A 13973-nucleotide genomic window follows, 5' to 3' on the forward strand; every position below is an offset into this window, starting at 1 on the left:
TGTCCCTGGGATTCTCCAGGCAAGAACACTGGAGTGGTTGCCATTTCCTTCTCCAATGCATGAAAGTGAAAAGTGAAAGGGAAGTCGCTCAGTCATGTCTGACTCTGTGCAACCCCATGGACTGCAGCCCACCAGGCTCCTCTGTCCATGGAATTTTCCAGGCAAGAGTACTAGAGTGGGGTGCCATTGCCTTCTATGTGTTTAAGATTAGCTTTTAGCAAAATTCTTACAACAAATCCCTATATCTGGAATTCTAAGGGCTGAACTATTAATATTGAAGCATAAAATTATTTGATGAAATATTTAGGTATTTATGAAAGTGGTAATTCCTTTGATTATATTACTTTGAGAAAATAAACCAGACATGAATTTTAGATCAACACTATCACCCAGTTAGCCTTGATCCTCAAAAGTCATGTCAACTCTGAGACCTCAGTTTCCCTTATCTGTAAAATTTAGAGGGGATGGATGGATTAGATGACTTCCAAAGTCCCTTCTATTTAAAAAACAATTATAAATTCTAGGCAACTTTATTCCCTTAAAATTTCTAATTTATCATGGTTCCTTCAATCTACATGTTCTACCCAAGTAACATCTGAATATTTTGCTAAACATGAGAGTTTGAACTTTTTGTATGTTTATCCTCAAAGTGTATAAGAATATAAAGATACAGAAACTACCCAACTGCCATTTCCTCTTGCATATCTCTATTATGAATCTTAGATTTACTACTGCCACCAACAAAACAAAACAAAAGCAAGCAGCAATAACAAAATTCAGAAAAATATAACAAAATATACTCTGTTCTTTCCATTACCAGTAAACTGCCCTACCCTCTGGCCAGTTGCTCAAGCCCCAGATCATTTCTCCCTTACCCTTATTCCTGATTCACCCACCACTCTAAATACTTCTCAAATTTGTCTGATGCCTCTCAGCTTCACTACTACAACCCTCATTCAAGTCACCATTATCTCTTGCCTGGACTACTACAAGTCTTATTATTGGTCTCCATGCTCCCTTTCTTAAGTATTCCATTCTTCTCAACCCACTTTTCATGCAGTTCCAAGAGTGATGTTTTTAAAATCTTTACCAGATTCCCTTGAAGTTTCTCATTACTCTCGAATGGCCCACAAAGCTCTCTGTAATCTAGGTCTTATTTTTTTCTTCCACTTTATTAAACAACACTCTCCCCATTCACCACATTTCATATACCTTGCTCTCTTTCACGTGGTTTGACCACACCGAGTTCTTTCCTCACTCAGGAGTTTGTAATTGCTATACTTCTCCAGGGAACACTCTTCCCCTTCTCTTTAAATGGCTTATTCTCATTTTTCAGACTTCACCTCAAATAACAAGAGAACTTCATCTCTAGATACTCTCCATTATAACATCTTGTTTATTTTCTTGATACCAATGATCACTGTAAATATCTTCTTTTCCTAGTATTTACTCATTTATTACCTATCTCCTCCTTTGCAAGATCCACAAAGATAAGGAGTTCTTGCTCCTATTTTCCGATTCCCAGCACCTTCCAAAGAGTTGATAGTATGATGTAAATTAATGAGTTGTATCATTATTTCTTAAATCAGACATATTGGCTATACTGATATGCATAACTATACAGGGTTTTCTGTATGCTTCTTAAATATACTGCCTTTTACTTTTGCCTAGTGATATTTTATTTTTCTGGAGCAGAATACTGGTAAATAGACACCCTTACATTGTTTTTCAAGATCAAGTCAAAAGACACTTACGGAATCTACCAAGGAAGAAAATTAACTTCTGATTCCTAGTTTCCTCTATAATTCTGTCAAAATAGGTAATTTCTATTATGTATCTTAGACATAGTCAAATATGTTTTAAGCATTCTAATGAAAACTTTAAATTCATCAACATCTTTGCTGAAATCCCAAAAAACCAATTATTCACCCTCCAGGTGCAGGTAAAAATGTATGAAAGACTAGATATAAAAGCAAAAACTATAAATATTACAGTGAAATTAAAAAGTCATGAAGAAAAAACATCATGACCATTAAATACCCATATATCAAAAGGAAACATAAAGCTTGCAAATCTGTGGCAGAGTACTATATTCAGATTTAAATATTGCCTTTATTTAATGTAGGATAATTTCAAATAGATTTATATATTTACATTTATAACATACGATCAGGAAAGGAAAACACTAGTTCCACAGATGCAGCTTAAAATTAGGTCACAGTGAGACATTTGATGGACAGCTTTGGTGTGCCCACTGATATCAGTTTTAATTTCTATAGACCAATAGATTTTTCATGTCAGTCAAAACTCTTGACAACTCTAATTTTTTAAAAAGCCTTTAGATAATAGTAGAGCAGCTGCAAATCACATTGCATTTGCTAAAGAAATCGCTGAAGTACTCTATTTACTATAGCTTCGTATTTCTACATTATCAGAAAAAGACTGAATATCTATATATTATAAATTATTAATTAAACTCAATTATTTAATAAATTTACCTTAAGTCTCTTCTGAATAGCATTCAGGTAACAAGGTAAATAATATATTGCTCCAATTTTTTAGTTTAACTGCTCAAGATCAAAATTAAATTTATTCCAACTATTTTAAGGAGAGGCTTTTGTATCAAGTTATTTCACAGTTAAAAAACTATACTATATATACATATAACTCTGTATGTGTATGCACATGTAAATGTAGTTAAAATTTAGAATTTAATGTGAATTGATAACAGCACATTTTCTCAAAAGGTACATTATTCCACTCATCAAGAAGAAAATGAACTATTCACCTTTAAAAAGTACTTATCTTTTACTATTCCTTCCCAATCAAGGGAAATACTCCCAACTTGCAGCAATGATAAGTTTGATTAAAAACAGAGGAAGTTTTCAGTACTTTAGCTTGGTTACAAAGAAGAAAAGTAGAAAAATTAAAACAGAATACAATTAAGAGCAGAGGATAATACATATTGACATGGTGGCAGAAGTAGACTAGAAATTTTATGTTTAATGTGTTAATACATAGACTTGACCTTTAACAAGTGAAATGAGAGTAGTAAAGGTAACGGGAAAAAACAGATCTAAACAGCAACAACAAGAAAATCCAAAAATCTTACTTTTGCATCATATTTAGAATTTTCCTACCCTTTTAAAGACTTCTTAATCAGGAAAGGCAAGTTCCAAAGGCCATTTAGGTTTTGACTTAGAGGCAAGGAGAGAATCTGGTATCCAAGGGACCAAAAAAAAGAAAAAATGCTTTTCTATGTAAAATTTGGCAACCATAAATGACTTCCTATTGAGCTAAAAAAAAAATCATTTAATACTTTTGGCATGCACAAGACTCCCTCACATGTTGCCTCCACTTACCTGCCTATCTATAAAACTGATGCCAACACCTGAAAACTACTACCGTATCTCTTCAACAAGGCATTTACTTTTTTTATAACATAGCACTTGGAAACCAATCAAGCACTGGAAAAAAGCAGCTTATTTAACATGTTCTTTTCTCTGTAAGTTTGATTAAGGTAAAAATTCATACAGTTAGATTTTTAAACACCATTTTAATAAACAAAGTGTATTTGGACATAATACCAAGCACAAAAATGTAAAAATCATAGTTCCCCAAAGTATAAACTCTGTTAAGTTCTTCAGTCGTGTCCTCTTTTGCAACCCTATGAACTGCAGCCCGACAGACTCCTCTGTCCATGGGATTTTCCTGAGAAGAATACTGGAGTGGGTTGCCATGACCTCTTCCAGGGGATCTTCCTGATCCAGGGATCAAACCCGTGTCCCCTGCAGCTCCTGCACTGGAGGTGGGTTCTTTACCACTGAGACACCAGGGAAGTCCATAAGCTGAAGGGTTATTAAATAAATATTTAACACTGCTTACACCTGGTGGATACTTTATAAGAACCAACCAAATTAATGATAATCCAACTGTACTTTGTAATTTAATTTCACTCTTTCTGCTCCTGTATTTACCACATCACATCTGGCCTACTATAATGGTTTCTTCATCTCTGCCATCTGACTTCTCTTCCCTTTCCCATACAAACTGGATTCCGCAGGATTCCAGAGGAGTTCTACAGAATCCTTCTATGGAACTGAAAATGCCAATTTCAAGCTATTTCTAGTGGCTCTTTCCTGTTCACACATTCCAGTATAAGACAGCTCCATAGCCTACACACATTTTAAGTGCAAAACACACATCAATAAATGGATGTAAAATCAAGATCTCTAAGTAAACCTTCACTACCGTTTGCTGAGTTAAAAATCATATCCTTATGACTATTTAAAATATTCCTCACAGTTCCAATTCTCATCTCTTCCCCCACACCAAAGTTTCTTACCATCACTTTGCCAGTAACTTTTATTTAATAATGAGCTTTGACTTCTAACTTTAGTGGGAAGATGAAGGCCATGCCAGAAAGACATTTTGACTGCCCTCTGTACTACTGTAAATATATATATATATTTTTTAATAGTTTCACCTATCTGGTCCTTTTTCTCTAAGGCAGAAAGTCCTTTCCCATTCTAACACCAAAGATTTCATCTCTTCTTTATTTATCCATGATGTTTCTCCAACAATCATCCACTCTAGGAAATCTACTCTGTCCTTGTACATTGGGTCCTAGCCCAACAAATAAGTTCCTGTTTCCACTAATTTAATTACTCTCACAAGGCTGCCCTTCCCACAGAGCATTACTGTCTTTTCTTTTCTCAATTCCTAGGAACTTAATACCTTTGTTTCATTTCCTCATTGCTCACCATAGCCCTTGAAATTCTATTTCTTTCTCTAGAAGATTCAACTTAGAGTTGTTTTTTAAAACATGAACGTCTGTTAATTAAATCATCAAAATTCAGCTACATTTTTTTTCTTGGCAGCGCTTGACGGAGCTTACTACTCGACTCCTGGGAACCCATGACACGAAATTTGTTTCCTCAAATCTTTCAGTGCTTCCTCACAAGCTCCTTCATTTCCTCTACACTCTAATTTGGGCTGTTTGCCTCATGCTCACCTTTAAACATTTCTTCTATTCCCATGGGTCAACCATCACTGTTACGTGAGTGAATTTCAAAGCTCTGTCACCTGCAGATTTGTACTTCAAATTCAGCCCAGCTCGAAACATATCCACCTGCTTGAGATCTACTTCTGGTGGTGTTATTCAGATCTGAATTTGGGACTCATGGACTCCTTCTGACCTGATACTTTCTTGGATTCTTACACACACACACACACACACACACACACACACACCTCTTTCTATTCTCTCTTTCATTTACTCTTTAAGCTTGAAAAAAATAACCTTCCAACTGGTTACTTTTTATCTAGTCTACTGTTCAGTGGTTTTTAAGTACAAATGTGCATGAGAATCATCTAAGGAATATTTGCAAGAATATCAATGATAGGTTAGATTATAGTCTCAAAGATTCTGATTTACTGATTCTAGGGTGTGGCCAAGAAGACATATTTTGGAAAAGTTCCCTAAGTGTTTCAGAGGCATCCTTTCTCCTAAGAACAACTGCCCATATAAGACACATCTTTCTCAAATTAACTTTCTATGGAATCAACTTGAACACAACTTTTTTGTTCCAATACTTCCATGGCTCCCCACTGTACATGGGTTCCAGATATATCTCTCTACTCTATTATCTACCTTTTAAAATGCTTTTCTGTGCTCCTGAAAAATCTGAATCCTTTCTCCACTATGCAGATGAACTGCTTCCTCCTCTGTTAAGACCACTGGAAGAGCTCCAATACAAATGAGGTCCCTCCTAGAGCTCTACTGTGTGTCCTCTTACAGCACCATCGCTGGATCCTGTTTTTACTTACTAATATACATGATTCATTACCTTGAATGCACTATAATCCTTTAAACATAGGGGACACACTTGAACAATTAAACAGAAATGAGTATTAACAAAACTATTTCCCCCCTCACATTATTTGCATTAGCTTTTCTAGAACAAAGGTAAATTATAAATTACTTACAGGCTGATCCTGACCAGAGATCTCACCTGAGGCTTCTGGTCCAACATAGAAATTCTCCTGAGACTTAGGAATGCTAATATCCAACTTATCCCTAGAGGATGCACAGAAGGCAGAATCTCTTGATTATCTGCTCTGATCAAGGTTCCAAAAGTATGAATTGTCTCTCCCTAAATTTTATTCTGGGGCTGTCAAATTTTTATTTTTTTCCTCAAAGTCAAATCTGGAGGGAGAAAAAATTAGAGGCAATTTTGCCCTCCACTTTAACTACAAAAACTAGTAAAAACACAATTATTGCTTCAGGTCATACTTTAAATTTTTACATGTCTGTGTATATGTATTTAAGTTCATAATTATATACATTTTTTCTTTCCATTCCCTCAAGTAGGGCTGAAAGAAACAAGATCATTTCCCAAAGAAGAGATTACGTGTGTCTCTTAGATATGTGGTGTTTTTAAAATTTTAATTTTGAAATAGAGACTCACAGAAAGCTACCAAAAAAAATTAGTAGACATGTCCCATGTACCCTCCATTGAGCTTTCTCGTCGATAACATTTATATAACTCTAATACAATATACCAACCAGGAAACTGACAATCTACAGACCTTATTTAGATTTCGTCAGTTTTTATATGCATTTGTGTTGTGTGTAGGCACAAACAGTTTAAAGCAATTTTATCACATTCGTGAAACCACTGTTAATGTGGCATTCTTAAGTAGTAACTATCACTTAAATCAAATTTTATCAAATCAATAACAGGCTTAAAAATTACAGATTAAGTGTATTTTCTGGTCTCAGAAAATACAACTTTGATACATTACACAACACAGAAACTGAATAGGTACAGTGAATCCAAAGTAGAAATGTATTCTGGTTTAAAATAAGCTAGGAAATATATTTAAGTCAAAACTTCTTGAAAATTTTAAGTTGTATGCTTGAATCAAGTTCAACTACCAAAAAACAACACATTTGGGCTATACTGTCCAAACAGAACTATCTTTGCTAAAGTACTCCATATTATTTATTAGATTCTATTAGAGATTTGGTACAAGAAATAACCACGCAGAAACTATTTAAGCAACTTTTGTAGAACTGTTATTGAAGGTGCTGTCTGCATATTTTAAGAGGAATGTGTACAGAATCACCTAGGGAGCTAATGATATCTTGATGATAATCTCTTTTTGTACTTGTCTCAACAGTTTTCTGTTTGAAGACCTACAAAATTTCTCTTTTTAGAATTTCTGTTCTTTTTATCTTTATTTTAAATATCCTATGTACATTAGTGTACATATGTCACAGCATACTTTTTAGAAATAATGTTACTGAATGAATGCTTGAGTCCCCCTAAAATTCATATAACTGATATTCTAACCCCTGAAATGATGATATTAGGAGGTAATTAGATCATTCAGGTAAGGCCTGAATGAAGAGACAGGAGAGTTTGCTTTCTCTCTCTCTCCTTTCTCTGTGAGATACAGTGAAAAGAAGGCCATGGGCAAACCAGGAGTGTCCTCACCAAATACTGAATCTACTGCTGCCTTGATCCTGGGTAGATTTCCCAGCCTCCAAAACTGAGAAATAAACATTGGTTGTTTAAGCCACTCAGTCAATGGTATTTTGTTATAGCAGCCCAAACTGAACAAGACAAATGACTATATGCAAATACTACATATTCCCTTTGCACAGCAGTTCATAATTTATATTGTACATCTATATATAAACCTCATTTAATCCATTCAACAGCCCACTTTTCCAATGAGGAAACTAAAATTCAGAAAGATCAAATGACAACTTAGTAAATGGTACATCTGGAAATCTTATCAATCTGTAATATTTCCCTTCCAAAGAGCATATTAAAATTTTACTTTTTAATAATCTTATTAACTTAAAAATAAACTATATTTTATAAACAATGCACTATTTGCTTAATTTCTAAAAAAAGGCTCCAATTACTACTCCGTTCATCCATTGATATTCATTCTGATCAAAAACCACATATTTAGTGTGTACTCTGTAACTGTCCACAAGTTTACTCCTTTATGCAATTTATTTTCTCCACCATATTTAAAACTCTTTAATGGCATGAACTTTTATAGAGCTTATGATAGTATAACAAAACATCATCTATCTCTAACTACTATATATTTAGGACATCTTTACAATGGAGGATTTTCATGTGATAATAGCCATAACCACTGTCTCTTAAAACTAACAGCTGCCTACAGTTATTTCTTAAATACATGATGTACTTTGATAATAAATTCATTAAAAATATAACATTAATTGATAAAAGCTGAAAAGTCTTATTTTAAAACTTGTTTGATAATTCTACTCTAAAACTGAATACAAAAAAAAAAGTAGGACAAACATATAGACCTGCAAACACTTTAATAAAATAATCAAATATTTAACCTAATTTATAGCACTGAAATAAAAATTTATTTTAAATGCAAGACATAAGTATTAGTAGTTCCATATTGAATATAACTGCTGTAAATATACCCTAACTATTTAGACATTTCAAAGCATGTTTGTATTATTCTTATCTAACCAATTTACATCATGAAATATTACAGAGTTATTGCTAATTATTTTTAGCATTTTCAGTTAGAATAATAGATTTTTTCTTTATTCCTTATACAGAAATAGTGTAGCATAGTTAGAATCACTTAGATACAAATAGGTCCACACATGTATTGAATACTTGGGCACCCTTTCCTTTTTATACTTCTTGAAGTCATTGAAATAAACAGTATTTATTTCACTTCATAAACACTAGCTTCAGCAAGCCTTCTGCTGCTGCAGCTAAGTCACTTCAGTCGTGTCCGACTCTTTGTGACCCCATGGACTGTAGCCTGCCAGGCTTTTCTGCTCATGGGATTCCCCCGTGGGTTGCCATTTCCTTCTCCAGATTACCACCTCAGTTTGTTCAGTGAGCAGCATATAATACAAGCTTAAGTGGGCACATTTCTAATAATAGGACTAATTATATAATCACAAGCATTAATATTATTTCTATAAAGAGGTATATTTATTTAATTTTAATATATATTATATGCAAGACATATAGGATATGTGGGTTCGATCCCTGGGTTGAGAAGATCCTCTGGAGTAGGAAATGGCAACACACTCCACTATTAGTGCCTGGAAAATCCCATGGACTGAGGAACCTGGTGCATGCACACATAATTTGAATTGTATATTATTCTTTCTCTGGTATATAAAAGGTGCAAATATTTAATTTCATGCAATCATATTCTTTTAGCCTCTACTAAATGACTTTTTTAACCAGTATTTCCAATATCAATTATTTACTGACCTCAAGCAGTAAAATCTACAAACAGAAAGCTGAGACTCTAGTCCCTAATTTATCCCTGCAAATTATAAACACTGAGTTGGAATTTAACTTGAAGCTCTTCAATACTATAAGATCATTTAAGTATATGAGCAATTTTAAATATACAAAGCTATAAACACACCCCCTAACATATCCCATCAAAGCTTTGCTGATTTCTTTCCAAATTAAAATATAATTTTTTTCTCTTCTTTGATCTAAAAGGTATTAAACTTCTTATAAAAAGAGTACTTTTGGCAAAGTTACAGGTAAAAGAATTTTTTAAAATGTTTCTTATATCAGAAGTCTGTTTGTATACTTGGAAAGAGAAATCCATAAATGCCTTGGCAGTTCACTAGAAGCACAAGAAAAAGACTAAGCATTTTAAATGAAAAATGTTCCCACTCAGTGACTTTTTCATCTCTACATCCAAGAGAGAGACTGGGATTCAAAAAGTTCATCAGCAACAAAGCCTCACTCCGTCCCATTTAGCAGTTCTATCAGTCTATTACCTGATGTTAGGATTATATAAGACAGTTTCCTTCCATTAGGAAGAGCTCCTAAAAGGGGCACTGTCAAAACTGGTAAAACTGAAATCTGACCTACTTTTTTCAAAAGATGGCCATGAATTTTGTGGTAAGTGTAATTCTTTCTACAGTTAGAGCTCTTCTTTAAAAAAGAAAAAACTTTTAACTGAAATATGCTAGCAAATGTCTTATGTTTTAACTATCAAATAAAAATCTATAAATATGTACACATTGCTTAAGCTTTTATCTCTAATACTGAATTCTCTATGTTACTTTATCCATACATTGACTTTACTATGTATTGTAGGCCCAATAAAATTCTGAAGAAACCCTCATTAAAAGATTATTTATTTGGAATACATTTGTAAAACAAGAATAAACTGATCAGTCCTATGGGTATGTTTGATAAAATACACATGTAAATTTTAAATCACATGTTATTTGTAAGAAGAATTTTCCTTTTATTTACAAGGCTGTCATTTATAGTTGTCTATTCTCCTTTTAGGAATGAAGTATTACATTATTAAGGAGGAATAAGGTTAATTAATTCATTACAATGGAAGTTATTTAATACTTTGTAAAAAGATAAATCTAATTTTTTAGTTCTTTCAAACTCCCAATTGTCATAAAATGTCAATGGATTTTAATTAAATTAAAAAATCAACCACATAGCATCACATTTCTAGATTTTGTTATCATTCTTATAATTAAAGGGGCCTACTCTTCCTACAACTATTCTGGAGAATCACTGATAAGTTTATAGAATTTAATTTCAAATAAAAGGATAAGAAAGCATATAGTATTATGGAAGTTATACGCTTAAGATAGCATGGCACAGTGAACACATTTTACCACATGATTTACAGTAATAAACTGTAAAGAAATAAATTTTATTTATTCATTTTAAGACTACTAACTTCATTTTCCTTAAAGAAGATCTAAAACTATAAAAATTAGTCTGTATTCACTACGCTTAATTTTCTATTCAGCTATAATTTTCATTGAATTAAATGCAAATAAAGTGGTTATATTCATAAATAAATGAAACAAAAATATTTACTTTATAGCCTAAAGCATAGCCACAGACTTTACAGACAGTATACCTCATAAGAACAGAGTAAACGGATATGACAAACAGTATTATAATGGACTTCAGTTTCATCAAAAATGATCATCTTATTAACTAGACATTTATTACCCTAACTTTAAGGTTCTTTAGAGTACACAGGAAATAAAATTACTCTGTGCACATAAAAATCATAGCAAGATGAGACAATAGATCACTATGGGTATTTCTTCTATTGTGCCAATTTTAAGTGAAACTCTAGAACAAAAGTACTCAAAACAGATTAATTCCTATGATATTCAAGCAATGCATAATTCAAGACTATTTAAACTGAACAAAGATTAAAGAATACTTGATAGCCTTAAAATCTAATAACAAACACAGAAGAATAAAGAGTAATGACTGTGTTCCAAATAGCTGCAATCAATCTTTACCTATTATTTTGCAGTGCTCTATTAAATGCATATTGTTAAAATTAATCATATAAAATACACATTCATTGTTGAAAGGTAGTATAATAAACTATGGTGTTTAATAAAAACTCTAAATGTGAAAGCATAAAGTCATAAACATAAGCACTAAGATTCTGTAAACAAAGCTAATACCCTAGGATAAGTAAGAACTGGAATGAAGGCAAAGTAAGGTCAATTTATAAGCAATACTGGGGACTCAAATTCTCCAATTAAAATTCATAATAAAAGATACCTATGTCCTCAGCTATAACATGATATTTCAGAAAAAGTAAGGAAAGAATAAATGAGGCTAGCCTTATCACTACTGCTACAGAGAAGTTACAACTGAAACCTATGGTTTCAATCTTTTTTTATATATTTCTTTTATCATAAATGAATATGTTTGTGACTTTATTGAATTAAATAAATTCTTAGGAGATGCTAAAAGTGAGTGTTTAAAAATGTGTTTTTTTTTCTGAAAATAGAAATCAAAGGAAAATCAGGATAAGTCTAAGTAAATTGACTATACTCAAGATTTTTTTTCTGTATTTCACTTGCATATATATGGGAAGAAAAGGTAGAAAATGTAAAAATTTTGCAATATCTATACTCATCCCCAAGTTCTTGCTTTCTCTCTGCCTAGCAGGAACAGTAATATTGTATAAAGTGGTAAGGATGACGACGACATTATGACAAATAGAATGGAGTCAATGCAAGATGCAATAAGCCAATCTAGCTCTTGAAAGATAATGGTTTTTATGAGTGGCTTTACTGAATTGCAAGGAAGTAAAATGCATTTGGACAGACTTAGAAACTAAAAAATGTGTTCAGAAGCATTCTCATCCAGAGATGGTAGTTCAATAAAGCCTAACTGAAAAGATATTTTTTCCCTAAAATTAAAAGCTCCAAAACTTAGAAATTTACTTACTTTCTTCTGAAAATATCATTTGTGAAATCACACACACATACAAAAATTCATGGCAGATAAGTCTTAGTTTAGAATACTATGGCCCAAATTTCCATCAGTTCAAGTTTCATAAGCAGAACTAAGTCATACTGCCCCCACATTAATGTCTTCGGCTAGAAGAGACAGTGCTAACACTCAAAGCAGAATTATTACAGAAGTCACGACTCTTAACAAAAGTTTGTAAGTATACCACTGTTATGTCAACACTTACGGCTATCATAACATATGTTTCCTAGAGCCCTGCCCGTTTGAAGCAGCACTTCCTGGTCTTTGCTATTTAGCAGCTGCACCAGTGGTGAAATCAATCCAGCATCCACACATGGAATTCGCATAAATTCTGAAAATAAGAGATATGGTTAATTAAAAATATAAACATTCACAATTACATAAATAACTTTTCTTAATTAGATATTTACTTATTATTAATACTTATTAAAATGTTTAAGATGGCTTGCTATTTGAAGAGTACACCCCGCTGTCCAAAAGTACTATTACAACCCTACTAAATATTTCATGAAATAAGTATACAAAAATGAATGGGATCATATTTGTCTTGTTGATAGCCTCTACCATAAACCAAAACAATTTTTCATTAACTTTCATTATCCTAATTTATCACTATTTTCTTAACTGCATGTTATAAGAGGAGAAAGAGGAGAAGAAAAAGATTTAAAGTTTTTACTTGCTTTTACAACTTCACTTATTAGCACTGTAGACACAAAATAGCACCTAGTTTCAGAAATATATTGTTATTATTATTAATAGATACTTAAGAGTACAATTCTAAAAAGGAAGAAATATTCATGGAAACTTTCTCTTCTGCTTATTTTTTCTCTGTCCCAAATTCATCTTAAATCTGTTATCTAGAGGAATACTTACTTTAAAAAGTATCAAATCTCTTACTGTAACTTATGCTCATAGCTATGCTCCCACATTAAATTTGTACCTGGAACTTCTTAATAATCCTCTGGTTTATGAACATCAGCACAAAGTCAGTTACATCAATTTTTAGAGGATATTTTTGGAAATAAAAATTTAAACAAAATTTTAAACAAAATTAACCAAAATCTAACAAGTATATGCTAATATTTCTCTTCTGTTAGCAGAGTAACGATGAACCTATCAACTTCTAATTTCTTTTTTTCTCCAGTTCACACAATTTTCTTTCATTGCCAAGTTTATAACAAGAAGAAATGTAAGCCCAGTTAATACCTCTGTTGGGTTATGTTGCATTTCTGAAGATATTTATTTTAAAAAGAAGTCACTAATCTATTTTCTCAGCCAGTCACTTAAAAAAACAGCAACAACAATGTGGTGGTTAAGCAATAAACAACCATTTAAATTGGGTCCCACTTATTTTAACCAGCAGGGATTAGTGACAGGCCCTTAACAAGCCTCTAATTAAATGTATAAATGCTACTAATTATGTCTCTGAAACAGAGCTGTCATCTACTAAAGTGTTACTAGAAGCAAGCTCTAGCAGCAGAGGTATTGAGAAACTGTGACAAACTATTATGAGGACTGATATTACTCAGTGAGATCATATGGGAATGGCAACCCATTTCAAAATCAGCTAAAAAATTTCTCAATCTATGTTATGTGTGTGTGTTCATTCTTAAGGAAAAAAGCTTAAAGATAAAA

At 32.6% G+C, this 13973-nt stretch overlaps 1 protein-coding gene across 2 annotated transcripts in view; it reads right to left on the reverse strand.

The window, feature by feature from the left end:
• The window catches only part of RAP1GDS1 (Rap1 GTPase-GDP dissociation stimulator 1), a 156505-nt gene that overhangs the window by 67017 nt on the left and 75515 nt on the right, over positions 1–13973 (reverse strand). For both annotated transcript variants that reach the window (XM_068974817.1, XM_068974816.1), the window contains exon 4: positions 12544–12669. In XM_068974817.1, the coding sequence (XP_068830918.1) occupies positions 12544–12669 (126 nt within the window). The remainder of the gene's footprint in view (positions 1–12543; positions 12670–13973) is intronic.

Source organism: Capricornis sumatraensis, chromosome 7 (genome assembly GCF_032405125.1).
Source record: "Capricornis sumatraensis isolate serow.1 chromosome 7, serow.2, whole genome shotgun sequence".
In the NCBI taxonomy this organism is placed as follows: Eukaryota; Metazoa; Chordata; class Mammalia; order Artiodactyla; family Bovidae; genus Capricornis; species Capricornis sumatraensis.